Here is a 24,877-nt window from a genome sequence, read left to right as displayed (position 1 = left end):
GACCCGTGCGGATTATATAAGCCTACATTGGCTATGTAGGCATAATGAATTCCAATTTGATAATACACTACAAATGAGATATAGCTACATGGCTGAATATAACGCCTGCTGCTCCTCGATATCCTTCTCACATGCTCTCCAGATCTCGCCCGGCCCTCGTCTGCTCGAAAAGGGTCGCACTACTATCTCATCGGCTACCTGGGCGTCAAGACGGTCGTTCTCTAACTTATCCCAATCAAGATAGGCCATCATCTCTTCTTTAGTCCATTCCCTAGAACCTATTGGCGTTATACAGCGCTTGGTCATTTGCTTCCAGTCGAGGCACCAGGCGTAGTCAGCTTTACTGTATCGTAAAGGTAGACCTATTGCCTTCCGATACTGCTGGTTCGTCTTAATACTGCCGCGAGGCTGCGCCCCATACCAAGCTTCTCTTGCCGTAGTATATCTTTGATAGATAGCCCGTGGGTCATCATACCGCAGTACCGGCGCTGCTGGTGCCGGTATCTCTGCTGGTGCCGGTGTCTCTGCTGGTGCTGGCATCTCTGCTGGTGCTGGTGCCTCTGCTGGTGCTGCTGGTGCTGCTGGTGCTGCTGATGCTTGCAAGAGCTCTTCATGCCGCAGAGGGCAAACCTTCGACGTCATCTTATGACCCAATGTGTGGCATCTGCTGCATCTAGGCTGTGCCCTTGGCTGAGTTGCTGCCTCAACTACCTCGAATGCACTTGGCTCTCTCTGAGTGCTTGATTGCGGTCTAGTTGAGCCGGCAGTTATCCGATCAGATCGATGACAAGGCTCTAGCAGCAACTGATGAGTGCCACTGCGGTTCAGGTGCCATTGTGTGTGGAAATGCTCCAAGCGAAGGGCTTGACCTTGTTCTTGTAGATCCTTGAGTGTATGAGCGCAAGGGAGCCCTTGAGATCGAGAAAAAGATCCGGTACAGCTAGGTAGGTCTCCTTCTAAGAGCCGCTTTCGCTGCTCTTCGACCTTCCGTAAAGCCTCATGAGATATCCAGCCACGTACAGCGCTATATAGTGGCCCGGAGAGCTCAATTGGTATCCGGATTTGCTGCTTAGCTTGGTTGTATCGTAGCTCAGCTAGCTGATTCAGCAGTGCATTCTTCATAGCCCTCCAAGCCTCGAAGAGATCTAGCGTAGATGTTTTGAGATGGCTCTTCAGCAGCCCGTGGATACCCTCAACCCGCGAAGTAACCACATTGCCAAAATGGGGGTGCTGGTCAACCCAAGCCTTGATAAGCTTTTCCTTGTAAAGGTCAAGCCAATTGGTCTTAATATAACCAACCTCTTCGAGATATTGCGGTACGTAACGCTTTTCAAGCTCTTTGACGCGCTGATCAAAGGTTTCTTCATCTATTGATCTCATGATTGAATGCCAATGATTGAAAAACTTATTCCAATCATCAAGGCCTTGTTGGTAGGCCTCTGATCCTTGCTGGTGACGTATGAAAGTCGGCTGGCAGTAGCGAAGGACTGCCTTGTTGGCATGCCAGAGGCATAGGAGCGAGATTGCAGATGGAAAGCAGCGAGATACGGCATTCATACAAGCTATACAGCGATCTGTTAGGATAACAGATGGAAGCCTTGTGCCGCAGAGCTCATACATAGACCTGAGCCGGTCCAGAGCCCAGATATAGTCCTCCTCAGTCTCGCCGCTCAGGAATGCAAAGGCGATACAGAAGGATCGCTGGCAGGCATCAACACCGATCATATCGAGGAGCGGCATCCCGTATTTGTTCGTCTTGTATGTGCAATCCAAGAACAGCAGATCCGGGTAAGCCTGAAGGTATGCCAATGAGTCGGGATGAGCGAACAAGACTGCTGTTACCCGGCCATCTAGATCAAGCTGCATCCGGTTCCAGAAGCCTTCCTTATCTAACTGGTTAGCTAGGGCATGGATAGTGCTCTGGCCTTCGCAGAGATCCCGTTTGCTATCTGCAATGCGATTATAGATATCTTGCTGAGTTGCAATGGAATTGGAGTTCTGACGGATATAGGTCCTGATGTCCTTGGGAGGTACCCCAGCATTTGCAAGGCGGCTGATTGTTGATTTGTCTGTATCTGATAGCATCCGGTGTACTGGATGAGCAGATTGGTGCCAGCTCGGCTCATGGTTATGTGTAGCAAATCGTCTATCGGGACGATGGCGTAAGGTCCAGGTAGTGGTATCCAGGGACTGCTTTGCTAGCACAGAGAATTGGCAGCTAGTGGATCGTGTAGTTGTCTTTCGTTGCCGATGTTGTGAGGGATTATCAAGGCGGCGGCTACGATCACAAGTGAACGTAACTGTCAGCCTTCCAGTCTTTTCCTTTGTTGATCTTCCAGTAACAAAGGCATAACCACGCGGAGCTGCCCATGCATTAATCGCCTTAAATAAGGCATGTCGAGACTCATAGTCGTGTTCAGGAGGGAGGCAATCGTCTGGAAACGAGGCGGCGCCTTTGGTTGAGTCCATTTTTGTAGAGAGCTAAGAAGAACTCCTCTAAGTAGGGTCAGCTATTGCTCACAATCGCGACGCGTTCCGCGATAGCCAATGTAGGCTTATATAATCCGCACGGGTCCCGTGAAATTTTATACGCACGGGTACCCGTGCGCCTATTGGGCTCCGTGTTTTAGGTGGGAATGATTAATGACGCATCTTTAGGTTCCCCGCAGGTACTGCTCATGTGACAGGGGTAGTGTGGGGCGAGTTACCTACTGGAGCCTCCCGACAATCGAAGGGATACGAATTTGAGCCCGTCTCAATTGTTCTGTGTGGCTCTGGCGCATTGTGTAGATTCTGCAGACACGGCTGTACCAACACAGACTCTTCCGTTGGTTGTGGACGCGATCCATTTCCGGCCACAATGATGTTGCTTGTAATATGGTTCAAAGCTGGTGGAGGTGGCATCTCAGCTCGATCTGACCGGCTAGCGGCGTTTGCGAGGACATCGAGGCAGCTTGTCGACTCTGTGTGACGTTGCAGCGAGGATGGAGGCCGCAAAGCTTTTATCGGTGGGGGACATAGACTTGAAATCGGATATCTCCATGCATCGAGGAGCTCCGAAGCCGTCGTCGAGCGCGTTTAGCAATGACGTCTTGCCTTGCTTTCTTCTCTGGTGTATCGTACTTTCGAGGTCGCCCACGCTTCTTGGGTGCTTCGGGCATAGTGATCAAGAAGCAATATTACAATGATTGACTTGGACCGTCTTGAAGTTCCTACAGCTTGATGAGATGAGCTTGCCCCTGAGTTGACCGCGAAATCCTGATTAGGCTAGTGCGTGACCGCGAAAATCAAATGAAGTTAGTGTGTGACCGCTAAATTCTGGTTGGCTAGAGGTTTTGAGCACTAAGTCCAAAATAGGCTAGCGTATTGGCCGCGAAACTCAAAAGGACAATTTCGACTGACCCGATGGCTTCGTGCACAAGGCACATCACGGGGTGTAGAATCTTAAGCTACAATCACTAGAAAAACCCCACGCACACCTTAGGGGCCGTAGTGAACAAACTGCGCCCAATGCAGCGGCGTCTCCATCTCATCCCCCCTGACCGCCATCACCGCCTCCCTCAGTGCCGCCGCCATCTCTCCATCCCTCCAGCCCCCCTCCCCTTGCCCGAAGACCGACGAGTAGAACCCTCTCGCCACCTCCACGCACACCCTATCATTCGACGGCCAGAGACAGCCGACCACGTGTGGAAACCCTGCCACCTGGAATCCGCTCACCACGTGGATGACCTCGTCCCACAGCCTCACTACCTTGTTTTGCGCCGTCGAGCAGGCCGATAGGTAGGCCAGCCGCGCATGCTTGAGGTTCATTTCCGAGATCCTCCCCACCGTAAGTCTGTCCTGAACGAGCTCGACTTCGTTGCCGTTTCCATTGCCCCCATTACCCACGTAATCCTCTCTGCGCCTCTGCAATATGAGTCCGCTGTTCGATGGATCCACATGGTCCGTCGACCCGTGGCACGCAAAGTGTGCGATGCAGCACCGCCGTAGTCCTTCGAACACCTGATCAACGCTGGGCTGCTCCATGTGCTCTGCCGAAATGTGTCCCCTGCTCAGCCCCAACAGAGTGTCCTTTTCTCGAGTGACACCGGGAAGACCAGACAGTGGCCTCTGGCCGTCAGCCGGCGTTGTCGGCATCGTTACTACCAAGAGCGATCCCTGTGCCATTTCCAAATTCTTGGCTCGCCTTCGAGCGTGGGCCAGCGCTTTGATCGACGGTGTATACGATGAGACCACCTTGTGGTAGGCGGTCTCGGTCGTGCCGATGCGGTGTATGCCGGCTGCATGGAAAGGCATCGAGCTAGCAAGACCACTCCCGATCCACCACACTCTCGAGAGGTCTTGCGCTGCTGGCTCGTGGAGTATGCGCAGCTCATCTAGTATCTGCCTGACGCAAGACTTCCAGAGCCAAGCCAGGTAGGCCAAATACTCTCGATTTTTCGCTGCACGTTCGGCTCTCCGGCCGGTCCAGTCTTTACTCAGCCAGGCCTTTGCGTCTGATGCAGACAACTCAGAGAGGTTGATTGCCTTGATGGCCGCGGGTGAAACAATAATGGCGTCGCTCCGGAACTCCGTGATATTAACTACTAGGATGCTGCCTCCCGCTGCGCACTCTTGCATCTCGGCTGTTGTCTGACCGAGCAAGAATCGCTCATAGCCCATAATGTTTCGGATCTCTCCTATACAGGCGTCCAAGTCCAGGGCGGCTTGACGACGTCGCCTGCCCTGTTCTCTTAGAGCATCTTGTTCAAGGCCGACCAGGGGAGTATTGACTTCGTCGCGGAGCTCTTCGTAGCGGCGAGCAATCTCTGGATGGTTCTGTGCCAAATGGGACACGTCGCTCCGGCTGTCTATTAGCCGACTCAGAATGACCGCCCGGCCTTTCTCTAGGAAGTGAAGGGCGTCGCAGGTCTGGTCTGATGCCAGGAGAAGTGCGCAAAGATCGGCAGCTACGCCTGCAAAGGTCGATACGACGTATTGTTGATCGCTGCGGTCGAGAAGTTTTGTGTTCACCGTGGGCAATAGATTAATGACATCTTTACCAAGCGATATAGCAGTGTCTATCTTGCGCTGGAGGGCAAGCAACTTGATGCACAGAGAGGCGGCCTGGATACGTTGAAAGGGAATGGCCATTGTTGTGTTCCAAGCCATTTGGAGATAAACGGAGGCATTATCGAGGTCGCCTATCTCCCCAGTCTGTTGGTACCGACCCAGAAGACCCTTTCCCAGGTTGATCAAGCAGGCTGGGCGGTCGGGATGGTCTTCAGGAATGGCGTTGACTGCTTGACGGGCCACGCTAATTGCTTCCTCCAGGTCGCCCATCGCTCCAGTCTGTTGGTACCGAAGACGAAGCACGATCCCCAGGGTGTTCAAGCAGGCTTGGCGGTCGGTGTGGTCTTCAGGAATGGCGTTGACTGCTTGACGGGCCACGCTAATTGCTTCCTCCAGGTCACCCATCGTTCCAGTCCGTTCATACCGACCCTGAAGATTCATTCCCAGGATATTCAACCAGTCTGGGCGGTGGTGGTGGTCTTCAGGAGTGGCGTTGACTGCTTGACGAGCCACGCTAATTGCTTCCTCCAGGTCGCCCATCGCTCCAGTCCGTTCATACCGAAGACGAAGATTGTATCCCAGGTTGCCCAAGCAGGCTTGGCGGTCGGTGTGGTCTTCAGGAGTGGCGTTGACTACTTGACGAGTCACGCTAATTGCTTCCTCCAGGTCGCCCATCGCCCCAGTCCGTCGATACCGACTCTGAAGATTGTTTCCCAGGTTGCCCAAGCAGGCTTGGCGGTCGGGATGGTCTTCAGGAGTGGCGTTGACTGCTTGACGGGCCACGCTAATTGCTTCCTCCAGGTCGCCCATCGCTCCAGTCCGTTGATATCGACGATGAAGATTGTTTCCCAGGTTAGTTAACCTACCTGCGTGGTCGGGGTGGTCTTCAGGAGTGGCGTTGACTGCTTGACGAGCCACGCTAATTGCTTCCTCTAGGTCGCCCATCGCCCCAGTCCGTTCATACCGACGATGAAGCCTGTTTCCCAGGTTACTCAAACAGACTGGGTGGTCGGGATGGTCTTCAGGAATGGCGTTGACTGCATGGCGAGCCACGCTAATTGCTTCCTCCAGGTCGCCCATCGCCCCAGTCTGTTCATACCGATGACGAAGACTGTTTCCCAGGTTGTCCAAGCAGGCTGGGTAGTCGGGATGGTCTTTAGGAATGGCGTTGACTGCTTGACGGGCCACTCTAATTGCTTCCTCTAGGTCGCCCATTGCTCCAGTCCGTTGGTGCCGACCCCGAAGCACATTTCCCAGGATATTCAAGCAGGCTACGCGGTCAGGGTGGTCTTCAGGAATAGCGTTGACTGCTTGACGAGCCCCGCTAATTGCTTCCTCCAGGTCGCCTATCGCTCCAGTCCGTTCATACCGACTCTGAAGATTGTTTCCCAGGTTTCTCAAGCAGGCTAGGCGGTCGGGGTGATCTTCAGGCGTGGCGTTGACTGCTTGTTGAGTCACTCTAATTGCTTCCTCCAGGTCGCCCATCGCCCCAGTCCGTCGATACCGACTCTGAAGGTGCTTTCCCAGGTTATTCAACCAGGCTGGGCGGTCGACGTGGTCAGGAGTGGCGTTGACTGCTTGACGGGCCACTCTAATTGCTTCCTCTAGGTCGCCCATATCTCCAGTTTGTTGATACCGACTCTTAAGCTTGCTTCCTAGGTTATTAAAGTAGGCTGGGCGGTCGGGATGGTCTTCAGGAATGGCGTTGACTGCTTGAAGGGCCACGCTAATTGCTTCCTCCAGGTCACCCATCGCCCCAGTCCGTTGATACCGACGACCAAGCACGTTTCCCAGGTTATTCAAGCAGGCTGGGTAGTCGGGATGGTCTTTAGGAATGGCGTTGACTGCTTGACGGGCCACGCTAATTGCTTCCTCCAGGTCGCCCATCGCTCCAGTCCGTTCATACCGAAGACGAAGAACGTTTCCGAGGTTATTTAACCTGCATGCGTGGTCGGGGTGGTCTTCAGGAGTGGCGTTGACTGCTTGACGAGCCACGCTAATTGCTTCCTCCAGGTCGCCCATCGCTCCAGTCCGTCGACACTGACTCTGAAGATTCATTCCCAGGATATTCAACCTGCCTGCGCGGTAGGGGTGGTCTTCAGGAGTGGCGTTGACTGCTTGTCGAGTCACACTAATTGCTTCCTCTAGGTCGCCCATCGCTCCAGTCCGTCGATACCGATGACGTAGGTTGTTTCCCAGGTTGCTCAAGCAGGCTGGGCGGTCGGGATGGTCTTCAGGAATGGCATTGACTGCTTGACGGGCCCCGCTAATTGCTTCCTCCAGGTCGCCCATCGCTCCAGTCCGTTGATACCGACGACCAAGCACGTTTCCCAGGTTATTCAACCAGACTGGGTGGTCGGGTTCATCTTCAGGAGTGGCGTTGACTGCTTGACGAGCCACGCTAATTGCTTCTTCTAGGTCGCTCATCGCTCCAGTCCGTTCGTACCGACCCTGAAGATTGTTTCCCAGGTTATTCAAGCAGGCTGGGCGGTCGGGATGGTCTTCAGGAGTGGCGTTGACTGCTTGACGAGCCACGATAATTGCTTCCTCCAGGTCACCCATCGTTCCAGTCCGTTCATACCGACGACCGAGATTGGTTCCCAGGTTATGCAACCAGGCTGAGCGGTTGGGGTAGTCTTCAGGAATGGCGTCGACTGCTTGACGGGCCACGCTGATTGCTTCCTCCAGGTCGCCCATCGCTCCAGTCCGTTGATACCGACTCTCAAGCTTGGTGCCCAGGATATTCAACCTGCCTGGGCGGTCAGGATGGTCTTCAGGAATGGCATTGACTGCTTGACGAGCCACGATAATTGCTTCCTCCAGGTCGCCCATCGTTCCAGTCCGTTCATACCGACGACCGAGATTGGTTCCCAGGTTATGCAACCAGGCTGAGCGGTTGGGGTAGTCTTCAGGAATGGCGTCGACTGCTTGACGGGCCACGCTGATTGCTTCCTCCAGGTCGCCCATCGCTCCAGTCCGTTGATACCGACTCTCAAGCTTGGTGCCCAGGATATTCAACCTGCCTGGGCGGTCAGGATGGTCTTCAGGAATGGCATTGACTGCTTGACGAGCCACGATAATTGCTTCCTCCAGGTCGCCCATCGTTCCAGTCCGTTCATACCGACGACCGAGATTGGTTCCCAGGTTATGCAACCAGGCTGAGCGGTTGGGGTGGTCTTCAGGACTCGCGTCGACTGCTTGACGGGCCACGCTGATTGCTTCATCTAGGTCGCCCATCGCTCCAGTCCGTTGGTACCGACGACCAAGATTTCTTCCCAGGTTATTCAAGCAGGCTGGGCGGTCGGGGTGGTCTTCAGGAATGGCATTGACTGCTTGACGAGCCACGATAATTGCTTCCTCCAGGTCACCCATCGTTCCAGTCCGTTCATACCGACGACCGAGATTGGTTCCCAGGTTATGCAACCAGGCTGGGCGGTCGGGATGGTCTTCAGGACTCGCGTCGACTGCTTGACGGGCCACGCTAATTGCTTCCTCTAGGTCGCCCATCGTTCCAGTCTGTTTATACCGACGACCAAGATTGGTTCCCAGCTTATGCAACCAGGCTAGGCGGTTAGGGTGGTCTTCAGGAATGGCGTTGACTGCTTGACAGGCCACGCTGATTGCTTCCTCCAGGTCGCCCATCGCTCCAGTTCGTTTATACCGGCGACCAAGCATGTTTCCCAGGTCACTCAACCTGCCTGGGCGGTCGGGATGGTCTTCAGGACTCGCGTCGACTGCTTGACGGGCCACGCTGATTGCTTCATCTAGGTCGCCCATCGCTCCAGTCCGTTGGTACCGACGACCAAGATTTCTTCCCAGGTTATTCAAGCAGGCTGGGCGGTTGGGGTGGTCTTCAGGAATGGCATTGACTGCTTGACGAGCCACGATAATTGCTTCCTCCAGGTCGCCCATCGTTCCAGTCCGTTCATACCGACGACCGAGATTGGTTCCCAGGTTATGCAACCAGGCTGAGCGGTTGGGGTGGTCTTCAGGACTCGCGTCGACTGCTTGACGGGCCACGATAATTGCTTCCTCCAGGTCGCCCATCGTTCCAGTCCGTTCATACCGACGACCGAGATTGGTTCCCAGGTTATGCAACCAGGCTGAGCGGTTGGGGTGGTCTTCAGGACTCGCGTTGACTGCTTGACGGGCCACGCTGATTGCTTCATCTAGGTCGCCCATCGCTCCAGTCCGTTGGTACCGACGACCAAGATTTCTTCCCAGGTTATTCAAGCAGGCTGGGCGGTCGGGGTGGTCTTCAGGACTCGCGTCGACTGCTTGACGGGCCACGCTAATTGCTTCCTCTAGGTCGCCCATCGTTCCAGTCTGTTTATACCGACGACCAAGATTGGTTCCCAGCTTATGCAACCAGGCTAGGCGGTTAGGGTGGTCTTCAGGAATGGCGTTGACTGTTTGACGGGCCACGCTGATTGCTTCCTCTAGGTCGCCTATCGCTCCAGTTCGTTTATACTGACGACCAAGCATGTTTCCCAGGTCACTCAACCTGCCTGGGCGGTCAGGATGGTCTTCAGGACTCGCGTTGACTGCTTGACGGGCCGCGCTAATTGCTTCCTCCAGGTCGGCAATGTTTCCTGTTCGCTCATATCGACTCTCAAGCATGATACTGAGGATGTTCTCCATACCTGGCCAGCCCGGATCATTTTCTTGCATCGTGCCCACGGCTGCCTGCGCATAGATAAATGCCAGGCTAATGTGGCTCTTGCTCCCTGTCCTGGCCTGGAGCGAGAGGTTGAGTCATTAAGCTTTCGGACTCATAGGATTCTCATATGGACCATCACCAGCGCACTGCTGCTGTTGTGGTAGTGGCAGCGAAGGTGGGTCGCGCGCAGGTTGGATGGCAGCCTGGCTAATATCGCGGAGTTGCTGAGCTGGGATGCAAGTGCTGAGCTGAGAGAAGCTTGATTCCTGAGGTGCTCGCTGCTTAGCTGGGATGATTTGTGTCTCTCATGTCCTTTATCGCTATGGCCGATGGGAAGGCCAGCACCTCCCTTTATTTCCATGTCGGCAGCTTGATTATATTGTGGTGCGGGGTCATTGGGCCTCAAACCCATCAGAATCATTACGTGTCGTGCGTGGCTGGCAGATATGCAGCATGCGGCGGCTGCCTATTCTGGCGGTGGCTGTGATGGGCGGAATGTGTGCTGACTTGGATTTGGAGTTCGCTCAGTGGTCGCCTGCTGAAAAGCTGCTCCTTGTGGCGGCGGCTATGGGTCCAACACCCAGCCCTGGATGCCTCCTACCAACCCCAACAATCCCAGGTCATGCGCGATATGGAATCTTTACAACACGTCCGAGGTACGGTAACTCATAAGTTGCAGTACAGCATATCCTAGCCAGATCAGCAAGTTTTTCTACGAGAATAAAACGAAGAGACCAAATCAACGTAGACTAGACTTTTGTAAAAGTTGGAATCCATATATTGATTGGATCTCGTGCAGAGTGGCCGAACGCGCAGTAGGGGTTCTGAATTACACACTACTCGTCCGTGCGTTGAACTCCCTGGTCCTTGATGAAGTTTGTTTGAAGCCGGCCACGGAAGTCCTTGGTTGTCTCGGTCTTGTCTCGAATGGACAATGCATGAGAGGGCAGTGTGACTAGTCCTATTTCAGCTATAATTGATCGCCTGATTTCTCCAGACGCGTCGAGATGTCGACGTGGTCGCGTCCACCTTTGTAATCAACCAGTCAATCATAGCAGAGCGGAGGGACCGAAATAGGACTAGTCACACTACCCCATATCCCGAAGATAAGATGAGGCAGCACTGCCCCACTGCCCTTGCAAATCTTCTGCGGGATTGATGGCCGCAACCATGTGGGGGCGCCAGGAGCGGACCGACCCATGTGGACTAATGCTGCGATGCCTTACCACAAAATCGTCATGGAGCTTGTGTACTCCCGCTAGGAGTTGTATGTCTCGACCTAAGTTTATAATTTTATTATTTGCCGGAAGACCTGATCCATCTATCAAATTTTCATTCGTCACCTATTCTTCGGTTTCTCCCGCGCGGATCAGTAGAATCTCCCCCCTGGCGCGTCCATCCTGTCCCACTCTCCGTCAATGGCCCCCTCAGACAGTGGTGTCGCCTCGACTTCAATAATGTCATCTTCGCCATCTTCCTCGTCCCTGCCCCTCTCAACGGACGACCACCGAGGCGATTTGGAGAGCCGAAAGGTATCGGCACTTTTGCTGGACAACCACCGATGCCGGATTTTGCGGTACTGGAAAGCGCAGACCTGTTCGCCCGGCGCCCTGAAAGAGGTTTGCGTGTTGTCAACGCAATCATTGTTCCCCCCGACTGAAGGATCAATGATCTCTCCGAGAGGCGCGACGACGCCGAATGCAGCAAGAGAGAGGCTGACAGGGACGTGGATTTCGCCGCCGGCATCTATCCCATGGACGAATTCCTCGACAATGCGGGCATTCGTGATTGTGTGAAATCCCACGATCATGTATATGTCATAGCCTCTGTCTACCTGTCTCTCGATCCAGGTCTTGGTGGCTAGAATTTCCATGGCTTTGTTGAACCACTCGTCGGAATTGTCGAGCGTGTGGGTCTTGACGCATTCTGCCGTGATCTTCACCTGAGCCTTAGCACGCTTCGAAAATCCTGCCGACATAAGGGACGTGAGTGCGGATGCGAAGCTAGCATTGCTGCTTTTGTGGTTCAATCCGACATAAGCCTCGCGGGGCGAAACGGCGGGCTTTGGTGTTTCGGTGTACAGAGGATCGTGAAAGCTCTGGTGTGGATGATCAATGTTCGTGATGAAGCGGGCCAGCTTGACAGAGCTTTGCGGCAGAAAGAAGTGCGGAACAATAATGTTGAGCGACATGGTGGAAGCTATTCACGGCAAAGAATAAAAGGATGAAGATGCCAGCCTGACCTCAGGAAGGACGAGGAGGGTTGATATATTTGGGACAGGGTACTGTGTTTGTGCATGGCAAGAGGCATCCAAGACCAAGTCCAGAGCCTTGTCAACACAGCGTCGCGGCTCCTACATATGTGACGTGGCAGCCATCAATTCCACCGCCAACCGCCAATGCTATTGTCACAGCCACAGCCACAGCAGGTAGCTCAGCTGCCGCCAGGCTAGCGACATTGTGCCATTGGCCAGTCCGCGATCCTGCCTGCGCAGCCGCAAACACACTGCCACCGCCATAAGCGTAGGCTCCAGCTTTGGCAGCTGCTCATACTGTCGTACAAGTATAAGACTTGCCATACATCCGAAAGAACAGGTGTACGACGAAATGGCCCTGCTAAATGCGTTCTCAGTTGAATTAGCAGAATGCCTTCCAGCAACTACAGCGAAATAAACACATAGCACCATTCATTGCCTGAGGTTGAGGCAAAAATTTCCTAAACCTTATTGTATCTTTACACTCATGTGTAAAGACAGGCGTCCTTTATCCTAACCCCTTGGTGATACCTTAAATTGAGGACTTGCAGGTTCTAGCAAGTCCGAGCCGTCCACGAGTGAATTTTACCCCGCGTGCTAAGTCAGCCAGCCCCAACCCGGCCGCCAATCGGACAGCCGCCGCACCCTTGATGTACCCGCCTCCACGACGCGCAGGGCTCTCCTGTCTGTGCATTAGCATGAGGTGGCCCGGTTCGGGGCACTAATTTCCGCACCGGCCAGTTCAAGGCTGTGCCCACTCATCCGAGCTAGCGAGTTTATGCTTGAGGATGGATACTAATGATCGTCTCGCGCTGCCCCGCCCCCGCCGCGTTTGGCCATGGCCCGCAACGCGTCCGCGACGCGGTAGGTATTACGTCACTGGCCATAACAAAGGCCTCTGACTGCGAACTCCGATATGCTGTAACTTAACTCAGCACCTGTATGGATTATAGTCTTGGGCTCATCTTCACCATGAGACGTCGCGTGATTCCCAACATAGTGTGTCGAGCCGTTCATCACGAGACGAACTGCCCAAAAGTTTGATTCAGTTTCCCTCACTTATCGCGGAGACGTGGAGTTAGCCTGCCAGCCTTGTGTCAGCCACCCAGTGCCTCACAATGGTCTCCAGATTGGTAAGGTCAGGAACTGGCCTCCAGGAAGGCCAACTGCTACCACATCATTCACCACGCATGAGCCTCTCTCTGAGGCGTCCAACCGGGCCGTCCCGACGCCTGCCACATCTCAACCGTCCTATGGAATGATGGTCGTCTCCTCCATTTGGGCTACCTGCATCATTGCTGCCTGACGTCTAGTACGCCGCCACGGCGGTTAGACATGAAAGGCTGGCAAAGTCCCAGCTCCAACCAGCCATGCATGCCGTTCATTTCTCTTGACTGTCATCCACGGTCAACACCCCTCGGACGCAAATTGCCCCCTTGCGCACCAGCATGGTAGACCCATTCTCCGTCGCTGGAAGCGCAGTCGGCGTCATATCGCTTGACATCACAGTTGCTCAGGGATTGTTCGACTGCTACGCGGCATTTCAAGGCCAGAAATCCGATGTTGCCCACACGATCAAGAAGCTCTGTGGCCTTCTCGAGTTGCTTGAGAGTTTGCGCCAACAACTCGAGCGGCTCGTATCCCAAGCCGACGACCATGGAATACTCGCAAACATGAACTCTTGCATGGAAGATTACAAGGAGCTCATCCGAGACCTTGAGGCGGAGTTGAACAAGTTCAATCAAGCCCCTAACCATGGCACCATGGCGGGGCTTCGCACCGCTGGCCGCCAGCGCTCATCATAAATCAATCAAATCAACTTTGAGGTAAAAGTTGATTTGTTTGATTTGATTGGCCCGTCTCAATCAACTGTATGGGCGGCCTATATATGGTATGTGAAGGTATTTCGCCGGCTCCTAAGTCTCAATTGCCGACCCAACTGCCCAGCTTTACCCCGCCGTGTCGGACCCAGTTCCTCAGACAATGAACACGCTCCAGCGTGTCTGCGCCCATTGAGAGCCTTTGAGAGGTTAATGTCAGCTTTGCTAGGCTGAATTGCCTCTCGCAGTCGGTTGCCATCGCCGGAATGGCAAAGACGTCCAAGGCAAAGCTGCTTAGCACCGGGAATGAAGGTTTGTGGTCCCTCCACCATTGGATTGGCTCTTGCGTATCTTGTGGCTCGAGACGGAAGTACTTGTCCATCTCGCTAACACTGTTGCTCGTTGCAAATGCCTTTTTCGTTCTGCTGTTGATCCATTGCGTGTAGTGATCATCCTCCTTACCCCTGTTCGTTGACGATGGAGCAGACTTCGACTGTAACTCGTCTTTCCGCTGGTTCGATTGATACCACCGCGCGAAGTAGTCCTTTATGCCCGTCTTCGCATCGCGAACCCAGGCCAATTGCTCCTCAGTGGCCCAAGTAGCCTCCAACCAGCTGATGCCAAATCTCGGATGAAGGATGACTGCTGCCGCGAACAAGGGAGATTCTCCGAGCTTGCTGTAGTACTCATCCAGCTTCTTCCAGCCGTTGTTGATCGATGCTCGACTATATGCTCGGCGGTCTGCTGGTAATGAGCTCTTCTGGGAAATCTTGTACGCCAGTGGCTTGTCAAACGCCGCATACTCAGCTTGAGAATGCTCTGGCAAGGCAGCTACCGTAAAAGCTGGCGCTTGACTTTGCTGGTGGGGTACATGGATCGCGCTATCGTCGCTGGGGCTCGATTGACTCGCAGGGGTGATCCGGTGGGCTTTGTGCAAGTCAGTATGGGATATGTTCGTATAGTGGGTGGATCTATACTTGCGAAGATGATCTGCTGCAGAAGATGTCGCTTATACTGAGAAGAATTCTGGCCGACCCTTCGTGTCACATCGGCTGCAGCACCACACATGACCGATTGGCTGATCCTGGTGATTCAATTCAATGAACATGCCGTGCGATCTGATCCAACTTTTTCTGCCTTTTGCACCTTTCCGAGCTAGCAAAGCTTCTTGAATGAAACGGCGGTTCTTCCAGACGACCTTGGGTAGATCCTCAATAGTCGGGTTAGGGGGCAGCTCTCCGACCGCAGCCTCCTCGAGCTGCTTAGCCACGGTCCTTGGTTGTGACAGTCGCGAGAACGCAGAGGGAAAAAGTGGCGTGGGGCAAGGCGTCAAAATCTCCGGCGAAAGACTCGCCGGTGAAGAGGGTGCTGGCAAGTCCGACATCTTGTCGCTGGCGTCATGTCATGTTGACGGCGGAATTGACGCGTCGCGGTAGGGTGCAGAGGAGCGCGTCATCCCGCCGAGGGGTTTGGTGTGCGTTAGGTGGCGATAGCAGTTACCAACCAGGCTACGGCTTTACATGGGATTAAGAAGTATCACCTATCTGTGACCATCTTGTACAGGGTAGGACTGGGCGAAGGGCAGGTCCAGGTTATTCTTTTTGGGCAGTTTAGATGCAGCACGGCATATATCGACTTTCTCAGAAAAATCATGTCAACTTACAAATCACCGGAATTGATTTGATTGAACCAAGGAATCGACTTGGTTGATTGATTTGATTGGGGTGATTGATTGATTGAGTTGATTTATGATGATCGCTGAGATCAACGGCCCGGGTGGGGTCGGTCGGTCATTACCGGCGACTATGCTCTTCCCTGATAAGGCTCTTGTCATCATAGAGGTTGGTGACCTGTATCTCTTCTCGAATTGGAGGTGAATTCATTGATGGTATCAAAATAATTTGATGGTGTTTTGGCGGGGAATTGGTAGGAATTCCTTCTGGGATTAAACTTTTCGTATCCCTCATGTACTCTCGGGATGACCGGGATCATGTGGGGCGAGGTACGCCTTGGAGCTTTCCACTCGGGAGACAATCGACTTTCCTGATAAGGCCTCCCCACGTTTGCGGCGTGCCCAAATAGGCATCGCCTCAGGTCAGCTCTTTACCATAAAAGCGGAAGCAAACAAACAATTTCCCCGAGCTTACTATGCTTACGGCCGTCCAATGCCATGAGACTTCTCGCATTGGCGAGGTTCCCTCTCCCTGGCCGTCTCTCTGTTAAGGCAATGTTAAGCTTACTTTCGGGATCATCAGTCAAACCGTCATGGCTGTATCTTCCAGGGATTCCCCATGCCTCTCTCTTCTCCAACTAAAGGTTTCCTTCTTCTCCGCCCTCCCATATCTTCTCGGTCACCTCGCCCCAGCTCCTCTATCATAAATTCCACCTGCGTCTCAAACACAGCTTCCAAGTCCGCTGATTAAGCCATGGCTCCTGCACCGAAAGCGCCCATTAAGGGCCCCTCAACCTTCATGAAAACCACCACTTTACTCAACTTCCTTGCGAATCTCATCTCTATGGGTGCCCTCATCGGGGTCCTCGCTTTCATTGCTCGCGTCCACGCTAAACTTGACGACATTTACGCCAAACTTGACTACGGCGAAATTGATGTCAGCGTCAGCCAGGCGTCGGGTCCACTTGATGTTCAGCTGGTTAACGACATAGGGAATTCGATGGGCACATCACAGTCTTCCCCGATCTACGTTTCTACATCGTGAATGGAATCGGGTGGACTCATTGGCTAGGATGGGCACGTCGTTGTTCGATATAAGGGTCTACCGAACTCAACTAGCGAGAGGTGTAAAGTTGGCCGGTGTCATGAAACATGTGTCGGGAGATTTTGGGCATACGCAGACTTGATACTAGACGGCGGAATAGTTAATTGCATGTATCTATCTTCCTGGGGGGTCAACGAGCCAAGCCCCATACCTTGGTGACGTGTCGATACCTGTTAGTCCCCGTTGAAGCTTCCAAGTGATTAATTCACGTGGTGGGGGACGGGAAGCAGATGCTAATTCCGTTGCACGACCAGTTTTTGAGGCGAGGCGCGTCACACTGGGCGACGGAGCGAGACAAGTAGTCATGTCGTCCTCGGATCCAGCCCTGCTGCCTAGCAGCCAGCTGCTACAACCTAGCAAGTCAAAGTTTTCATTTTTGTATGAGAGCTGCACGGTTTCCGTGCATCCGGGTACTTGAATTTTGGTCATAACCCCGTGACGCCGCCAAGCTAAAGCGGTCCAGGTGCAGCTCGTAAGGATGGCGCCCAGATAATTAAACCCCTGCCACCCCTGCACCTCGCCTCAAGTTCTCAGATAGCAGTCGAGTTTAAAGCCCTGTCTCTGCCTATTACATTGCTAGATAGGTTATTAGTAGGGTGGAGCCCGGTGCCGATCGGGGCCCTGGCAATATCGCCACTGTCGGGTACTAGACTCCACCCCAATCATTTCGCAGCCTGATTATTTGAGCCGGTCATGGGTGCTGCATTTGGGCAAACCGCTTTCAAGAGGCAGCTTGTCGGGGACTGGCTTGTCTGCCATGTCTTGTTGCCACCGAATCCATTGCCAGGATACTGCGCCGATCGAATGCCCAGAGTCAGCCTGCTCAGGGCTATTTACCTATTACCTTTCGCCATGAGAGGTTATAGCAAGGATCCAGGGTGCATGGTGCAGGGCTGAATGTGGAGCATGGCAGGGGCGACTGCGGCTTCTTCGACCCGCCTCCGCAAGCCCCACCGCCATTTGGAGACGGGCCATTTCCGAGACCAAGCGCGTACTAGGTCGTACCAGGACCTCAGAAGAGCCTCCGCCTTGTTTTGTTGTCACTACTTTTTTCGCTGAGACGTATTGAATGGCCTAACAGCTGACTGTGGCCTGGGCTTGGGCTTGGACTTGGACTTGGGTGTCTTGACTGTCATGGCTGTTCATTGATGCCTGGCGAAGCTGCCCAGCTGTACGCAGTCGTGCTCGTAATTCGTTCAATTACACCCAAAATTAACCCGTGCACGTCAATCACATCAAATACACATAGAAAGAAGCCAATTTCAAGGCCAAATAACACACAACCTGCTCAATTACGCTCAAATCGCTGACGAAATGTATTTCTGTCAAAATGAACACGTCCGCACGTTGGACCGACCGATGATGATCCGGCTCACAGCAGCGCAGCCTCAATGCATAAGGGCAGCCTGTTACTCATAGCCGTAGCTCCCACACGGGCTCCACGGCCTCGCTTACTCTCCTATCCTCTTCCCGTTGCATTTGTATGTGTAGTCGATCTTCTTGTGAGTAGCCCGGCAGACTGTAGCGGATCGGATGGTCTTTTTTGGATATCAACCTCTGACTGTGAGAGGATTCGTCTTGCGCTCGGCTTCGTAGTCGGTCGAGTGCCTCGAAGGCTCGGCTTGACGAGGGGGATCGGGGTCATCCTAGGGGTCGTTGTGTCTTCTGGTGTTGCGGTTAGGGCTCGCTGCCCTCCGGCCACCGCTTTCAGCTCCTTTGGAACATCTTGCTTGCCGTTGACGGGACCGCGAGGCCGGCCGCGAAGATTGGTAACAACGTTAACATCTATGTTAGAAGCTATTGAGCCACTTTCCAAGGGAACGAAGGGAATAATGCATGAGGTGGCATTGTTCAGGTCTGAGATCCAGATCCTTCAACAGGCGAATGAGGCACGCAGTAAACGGCGCAGAGTAAAAAAAAAAAAAAAAAAAAAAAAAAAAACATGCTTACGCAAAGGAGGGAAGATGACTCTAGATGAAGGAAGAGATGCAATCGATCAAATAGATGTTAATACGCAGGTAGTGGTTGAATTATCGCGAAGTGGTGGTCAAGGAGGGTCGGCGCGACCGAGGGAAAGGCGCCGTGGAACTTGCGGAAAGGCCGGTCATAATGTAAGGACTTGTCAGATTGTTATTAAGACATCTGGGGAAGAGTATAGCGATTGATTGTAATTAATTAAATGCTTCGTCACGTTTTTATTTAGGTTTTTGTATTAAAGGTTGAGATTTTTGTTGCGCATATTTGTCTGTTGCACTTATCATGGACATTATTGTGTTTCTACTGCTGTTATTTACTACATGGTGGCTCGCGGGGTAACATAAGCCTCTTTGTTTTGCCCAATTGTTAGTTGCCATGCCAACAGCATTCAGCCCCTTGTGCCCCGCTCGTCAACTCTTTGGTTAATTATTATCGACAACAATCCATAAACAATGGCGAGCTGTCCCAAAACAACATCAGCGCAAATGCTGATGGAATCTGAGACGCACATTTCTATTCAACACTGGCTTGACGGTCTCCTCCCTCGAGAGGACGACGATTTCGAACTCGAACCAATTCTCTCGGCGGCATCGCCGCAGCGTCTCGGGTTGCACCGCCTTACCATGTCAACGACACCAACGACATCATCATCGAGAAAACGAGCACGCACGCAGTCGCAAAGAGTCGATGCAAGCATCGAAGCAACAGAAACTGTAGAAGAAACGTCGAATATCATGGACACAGGATCAGTCGAGGATGACGATGAGGAAGAGGAAGAGGACCAGAATACACCACGATCATCGAGGCAAATCCTTGCCTACCGACATCCGTTTCATAGCCAAGGTGTCCCGAGTCTTGGGCCAGGCGCGGGAAACTCTCAATCTCTCTGGCGCCGCGAGGGATCAAGCTCGGAACTGCCATCGTTATCGTCCCCTCCGTCGCCCACACGCTCCGAGGCTAGCACCACTACAGGCAAGACGAATACGACCAACACTTCACGCCGATCCAAAAGCCCGGCCAAGTCAGTTTCTGATCTTCATCTTGCTGCCAAGCCCTTTGATTACAACGGTGAAGCCGCACTCCCTCCGTTACTGAGGGGGCTCAAGGACGCAAGGGATGGCATCGGCATTATACCAGCCGGCATCAAGGCAAGTCAATAGCCCTGCCCGCCACTTTTATGTGCCGGTATGCAGTGTCGTGTCTTCAGGCTCTAACAGGCGCGATTTTAGGACGATGTTGAACGATTGCTTGGTTCGGACGCAGACGACTTGAGACCATGGAACATAGACTACAGCCAATCCACCGACCGACCTCAGGCGCTGCGTGAACTCGATGAGATACGGCGGATTCTCAGGGAATCAAAGTACTGCCAGCAGGACTCAGCCTCGGAAGCAGCATGGAATGATGGCGTGTCGAGTCGTGTACTCTATCTCGCTTTGGAACCGGTTCCGGGTGTGAGGCACCACAACATGTAAGTCTTTGATACACCGCATGTCACTTACTCGTGAAGCTCAACGCTGACGTCGTGACTTAGTACGACAGCACGACCTGAGAGCTCCCTTGTGCCCAAAGATATGGCTGGTGATACATTTGATAGCAAGCTGGTCGACTATTCAATCAACCTCGACACGCACTCGCATGAGACACCTTGCCAAGGGAGTAGAGAATCCGAGAAAAGTGGTATCTTGGATGACATGGAAGAGGCAATTCGCCGTCTGATCGCACTGGCGCCAATCACCCGCAAGACTATCAACCAGACGCGTTATGGACCTGTTCGATACAAGCCAGCGGGAGTGAACATAGAGACAAAGTCAGCCACCCCCTCAGATGGTCGCTTACAGCTATCCATCTGGATCGCCGCCTGGATGGAACAGATGCGTTACCTGCGAGCATTGTCATCCAGTCCCGGGTCCAAATCCCCGGAAAAGCTGGAGATTTTTCCTCGGCCCATTGAGCTGCAGATGCCCTTAATTGTAGCAACCGAGAGCGTGTGGAGACTGTATCTTGCTACTGATACGCCTACCAAGATCTTTATTACCTCCATGTTTGTAATTGGCGACACAAGCTCGCTGTTGGGGATTTACAGCCTTGTCAAGGCACTCCGTATACTAGCTGCGTGGACCAATGGTCCGTTCCGGACCTTCATGAGGGAACAGGTTTTGCGCTTGCCATCAGATCTATAATATAAAGTATGGAAATCGAGTTCGGGCTTCAGTTGCGGTTGGGTTGGCCGTCATGGATGGCTCAAAAATCATCTCGGCCCGGATCAGTGATGGGTTTACTCGTGGGGATACGGTTGTACCAACACAGACTCTTCCGTTGGTTGTGGACGCAATCCATTTCTGGCCACAATGGTGTTGCTTGTAATATGGTTCAAAGCTGGTGGGGGTGGCGTCTCAGTTCAATCTGACCGGCTAGCGGCGTTTGCCAGGACATCAAGGCAGCTTGTCGGCTCTGTGTGATGTTGCAGCGAGGTTGGAGGCTGCAAAGCTTCTATCGGTTGGGGGACATAGACTTGAAATCGGATATCTCCGTGCACCGAGGAGTTCCGAAGCCGTCGTCGGGCGCGTTTAGCAATGACATCTTGCCTTGCTTTCTCCTCTGGTGTATCGTACTTTCGAGGTCGCCCACGCTTCTTGGGTGCTTCGGGCATAGTGATCAAGATGCAGTATTATAGTGATTGACTTTGGGCTGTCTTGAAGTTCATACAGCTTGATGAGATGAGCTTGCCCCTGAGTTGACCGCGAAATCCTGATTAGGCTAGTGCGTGACCGCGAAAATTGAATGAAGTTAGTGTGTGACCGCTAAATTCTGGGTGGCTAGAAGCTCAAGCGCTAAGTCCTAGATAGGCTAGCGCAATGACCGCGAAACTCAAAAGGGTAATTTCGACTGGCCCGATGGCTTCGTACACAAGGCACATCACTGGGTGTAGAATCGTCACCTGCTGCCATTTGCTCTGCGCCAGCATTCATTGACGTTCCGGTCTTGCTTGCGGCGCCAGTGTATCTCGGTCGCCGGTTCCCGTGAAATTTTATACGCATGGGTACCCGTGCGTCTCTTGGGCCCCGCCGCTTGCAGAGCCGTGTAAGTCCCAAAATGGCCAGACCTTGAAGACCAGTTCCCATCACATTCTCAATGGTACTGATCTTTCTCTCTAGACATATTCGCCCGTGTCGATCCTACTCTCGCAGAGATGATTAAGCAGAGGCCCCCTAGAGTGTAATACGGTTCGTTTGAGCATAGCGTGGCAATGGCGAAATGAAGAGACTAGATAACAATAGATCAGGTGGATTACAGACCAGTACTAAGTATACAGAGATCCACAACCCTTGATTTTCACTCAATTTATTTTGCAAATTACCTCATCAGCGTTCCTGCAAACCAAGTGATCGGAACCACTCGAACCTCTGTAGTGTCTCAACATTGAGTTACACAACCCGGATCAGCCGCCAGTGATAGCCCAACAAGCATTTTCACAGATCTTAAGCAATCTAGAGAAGTGAAGGCCAACAGAGACTGACCAACACAGAGCTCGAAGTGCAGGTTCAGAGACCTGTCGGCAAAACTGCTGCATAGCTTCGTCGCCGCTTCGGCAAGCCTCCTGACATTGGAGGAAATTAAGACCATGGGCTACATTAAGTAGCACGAAAAGACCACCTACAACCAACTTAGACCTCATCCTAATAATGTGAGCATCTGGTGTGTTCCACGCACTATTTGGTCACTTACTTGAGGGATCTCGATGAGGTGACGCTCTTGGAACGATCCAATGGAAGTAGTGTGTAAGTTGAAACTAGAAGCGAGACGGCAGGGTGGTCATCAATTCCACCTTCCACTCCACATTTTCAATTTTGTGGAAGTTGAAGTCACGTGCGTCAATTCCATCAACCCCATTTCACCTTCACGTTGATGGGCTCAATTCCATCTAGATGCCTTCAACGTTGACAACCGGTTGAAACCGTCAAGAATGGCTGTGGGTTCAGGGTAGCATCTGCAGCCCTGTGAGACGTGTCCGCTAGACTTTGTCGCCGGCCTCTCAATTTTTGTGCACGTGCCAACTGTACCCAGTACTAGGGGCTCGCGAACGCGTCTCGGCTTGTCGTCGCGCCTCAGGACCGCCTTCGGCAAAATCGTTACATGCATCCAATTCCTTCCTGGGATCCAAATGGACGCCAACGTGCCTGTCAAGCGGCAGCCTTCGGGCTGTAACGCATCCAGTGCGCCGCTTATCAACTTGGATGCATTGCCAGACGATTGGAAAATCTTCCCATGGAACAAGTTCCCAGCCTTTTCGATTTCTGAACGTGCTGGTGTCAAGCTCCGGAGACCCTCGCTTACTGTTGGAGGCAAGGATCACGATCATCGTGAACTTGTTCACGATGAGAGTGAACGACCACAACTAGCGTCAGGCAACAGCCTGCTGTCTATGAATCGGCAGACTGAACACGGGTATAAGAGACCGACTCTTGTCGCTCCTTTAGATAAGAAAGGACACGCTCATTTTTAATCCTCAATCTACACTGATCTTTTGTTCGATGTCTGCATTCATGTATCGGTGCTAGGTTGACAGCTGGCAGGCAGACTTCGTGGGTCTGGCAGCATGGCTTTGACATCCAAGCCCGCGATTCTCCCACGAAGAGGAAATGGGTTTGCAGGCCTTGCCTCCGGAAGCCTAAGCCCAAGACAACGGACTTCTCTGCAGTTGGCACCCAGAATATCGAGAAGCATCTATTCAGGGAGCACGGACTTGTCGACGAGTCTGGGAAGAGGAAGCCACCCGCTCTTTGGAAGGGAATGCAGGAAAAGACTCCCTCAAGGAACATCCTGGAGATGCTGGATCTTGACACATCAGACCCTAAAGAGCAGTGTGGCTAACAATCAAGCTCGAACTTGACAATTCTCAATCAAGTTCGACTTCTCGTCAAGTCAAGTTCTCAAGTCAAGTTTAAGGGTTGTCGTCAATCAATCAAGTTAAAGGAGTGTCAAGTTGTCAAGTACTTGACGCCAATAATTACTTATTCAGGAAGGCTAGGAGAGGATACCCTAGACATCGCTAATCAGCCAATTATATCGCTTAGAACCAACTCCTTGAAAAATTTTTCCTTGGCACGCCCTGTTAGCGCGCTGCTAAGGAATTCGCCCTTTTGGCAGCGCTTGCAGCTGAGCCCCTATCAGGACCCTAACAGCTGCCGCAAGGGAGGGATTTTGAGAAGTTGACCTTCCTCTGCAGCTTCGGCTGCTCGACCTCCCCCTGGAAGGGACCCAAGGGCCCTTCCAACCCATCCAATCCGGCTGCTGGTCAGCCTCGCAGGCTCTCGCGAGCCTGCCTCGACCGGTCTTTGCGAGCCCGACCGACCGATCTCTGCAGTTGTGTACTGCCCAGAGAACCTCTTTCTTTTGCAGCCTGGGCCCGACCCAGGCTGCCGATACGGGCTAGCTGCTTCGTAGCTATGTACCCTTGCCAACGCGGTAACCACTCCGTGCCTCATAATCCGCGGACGGGTGCGAGGCTTGAAAACCTGTTTTTGCTGAATTGCTAGATAGCTAGGAGGGTCGGATCAAAAGGGGAAATAACGGCAGGCAGCTAGGAGCGCGATGTATAGACCCCCGGCTTGTCTTGTTTACTTCTGGCGAGGCAATGTATATACCTTCTAGATAGCCTAGCACGTCTTTTTACGCCTGCATGGCGGTTGGCAGGACCTGAGTGGGAGGTCTGGATAGAGCAGGTGCCGTCGAAGGATGACATGACCGTTAAGAATCCTCTGGCGAGGTGGGTGGACCGACGCCACGTATGGCCTATTCTCAGCAAACTTGCTCTTAACATCTTCAGCACGCCAGCGATGAGCGCAGAGCCAGAGCGCGTATTCTCTGACGGTAGTGAGCTCATCACTGACAAGCGCAACGGCCTCGGCGATGACGCAGTTGAAGCTGAGATGATACAGAAGAATTGGATTACTTCCAAGATCTTGCGCGGGATTCCTACACCAAGAGGTCTATACAAATTACCTGATTAGGCATAGTATATCAAGTACTTGACAAGTTGTCAATCGAGGTCGCTGGTTAGTCAAGTCAAGCTTCAATCGAGCTGAGATAGGTTCAATCAATCGAGTTTGAGGTCCGAAATTGAACTTGATTGATTGTTAGCCACACTGCAGAAAACTGCATCACTATTCCCGACCGCCAGCAGGTTCTCGCCCAGCACCAGCTTTCCGGGGAAGGGTTTTCTACCGAGCGTCCGATTTCACCGTGAATGTCTATCGAGAACCACCGGCGCTTACCATGTTTGGCACGGACCAACGCGACGCGAAAACGGGCCCCGTTTCGCGATCGCGGTTCA

At 52.9% G+C, this 24,877-nt stretch overlaps 8 protein-coding genes across 8 annotated transcripts; 4 read left to right on the top strand and 4 right to left on the bottom strand.

Moving 5' to 3' along the window:
* Window positions 1-84: 84 nt before the first annotated feature.
* Window positions 85-2,469, bottom strand: MRS44_018290 (uncharacterized protein; the record flags this gene model as incomplete). Its single annotated transcript, XM_065616485.1, has 1 exon — window positions 85-2,469. The coding sequence occupies one exon, from the start codon at window positions 2,467-2,469 to the stop codon at window positions 85-87; it is 2,385 nt and encodes a 794-aa protein (XP_065472557.1).
* Window positions 2,470-3,480: 1,011 nt separating this feature from the next.
* MRS44_018289 (uncharacterized protein) lies at window positions 3,481-9,723 on the bottom strand (the record flags this gene model as incomplete). The annotated part of the gene is made up of 1 exon (XM_065616484.1): window positions 3,481-9,723. The coding sequence occupies one exon, from the start codon at window positions 9,721-9,723 to the stop codon at window positions 3,481-3,483; it is 6,243 nt and encodes a 2,080-aa protein (XP_065472556.1).
* A 1,358-nt stretch (window positions 9,724-11,081) lies between these two features.
* Window positions 11,082-11,903, bottom strand: MRS44_018288 (uncharacterized protein; the record flags this gene model as incomplete). The annotated part of the gene is made up of 1 exon (XM_065616483.1): window positions 11,082-11,903. The coding sequence occupies one exon, from the start codon at window positions 11,901-11,903 to the stop codon at window positions 11,082-11,084; it is 822 nt and encodes a 273-aa protein (XP_065472555.1).
* Window positions 11,904-13,414: 1,511 nt separating this feature from the next.
* On the top strand, window positions 13,415-13,771 carry MRS44_018287 (uncharacterized protein; the record flags this gene model as incomplete). The annotated part of the gene is made up of 1 exon (XM_065616482.1): window positions 13,415-13,771. The coding sequence occupies one exon, from the start codon at window positions 13,415-13,417 to the stop codon at window positions 13,769-13,771; it is 357 nt and encodes a 118-aa protein (XP_065472554.1).
* Window positions 13,772-13,889: 118 nt separating this feature from the next.
* MRS44_018286 (uncharacterized protein) lies at window positions 13,890-15,170 on the bottom strand (the record flags this gene model as incomplete). Its single annotated transcript, XM_065616481.1, has 2 exons — window positions 13,890-14,713; window positions 14,933-15,170. 2 exons carry the CDS (start codon window positions 15,168-15,170, stop codon window positions 13,890-13,892), a joined length of 1,062 nt encoding a protein of 353 aa, XP_065472553.1.
* Window positions 15,171-16,212: 1,042 nt separating this feature from the next.
* Window positions 16,213-16,503, top strand: MRS44_018285 (uncharacterized protein; the record flags this gene model as incomplete). The annotated part of the gene is made up of 1 exon (XM_065616480.1): window positions 16,213-16,503. One exon carries the CDS (start codon window positions 16,213-16,215, stop codon window positions 16,501-16,503), a length of 291 nt encoding a protein of 96 aa, XP_065472552.1.
* Window positions 16,504-18,992: 2,489 nt separating this feature from the next.
* On the top strand, window positions 18,993-20,723 carry MRS44_018284 (uncharacterized protein; the record flags this gene model as incomplete). Its single annotated transcript, XM_065616479.1, has 3 exons — window positions 18,993-19,692; window positions 19,828-20,011; window positions 20,075-20,723. 3 exons carry the CDS (start codon window positions 18,993-18,995, stop codon window positions 20,721-20,723), a joined length of 1,533 nt encoding a protein of 510 aa, XP_065472551.1.
* A 1,982-nt stretch (window positions 20,724-22,705) lies between these two features.
* On the top strand, window positions 22,706-24,554 carry MRS44_018283 (uncharacterized protein; the record flags this gene model as incomplete). The annotated part of the gene is made up of 4 exons (XM_065616478.1): window positions 22,706-22,944; window positions 23,118-23,407; window positions 23,771-23,984; window positions 24,200-24,554. 4 exons carry the CDS (start codon window positions 22,706-22,708, stop codon window positions 24,552-24,554), a joined length of 1,098 nt encoding a protein of 365 aa, XP_065472550.1.
* Between the last annotated feature and the right edge of the window lie 323 nt (window positions 24,555-24,877).

This window comes from Fusarium solani, assembly GCF_023522795.1.
Source record: "Fusarium solani strain SB1 chromosome Unknown bctg00000015, whole genome shotgun sequence".
NCBI classification, from domain to species: Eukaryota; Fungi; Ascomycota; class Sordariomycetes; order Hypocreales; family Nectriaceae; genus Fusarium; species Fusarium solani.
The sequence above is the reverse complement of the archived record's forward strand: the minus strand, read 5'-3'. Positions and strand labels throughout refer to the sequence as shown.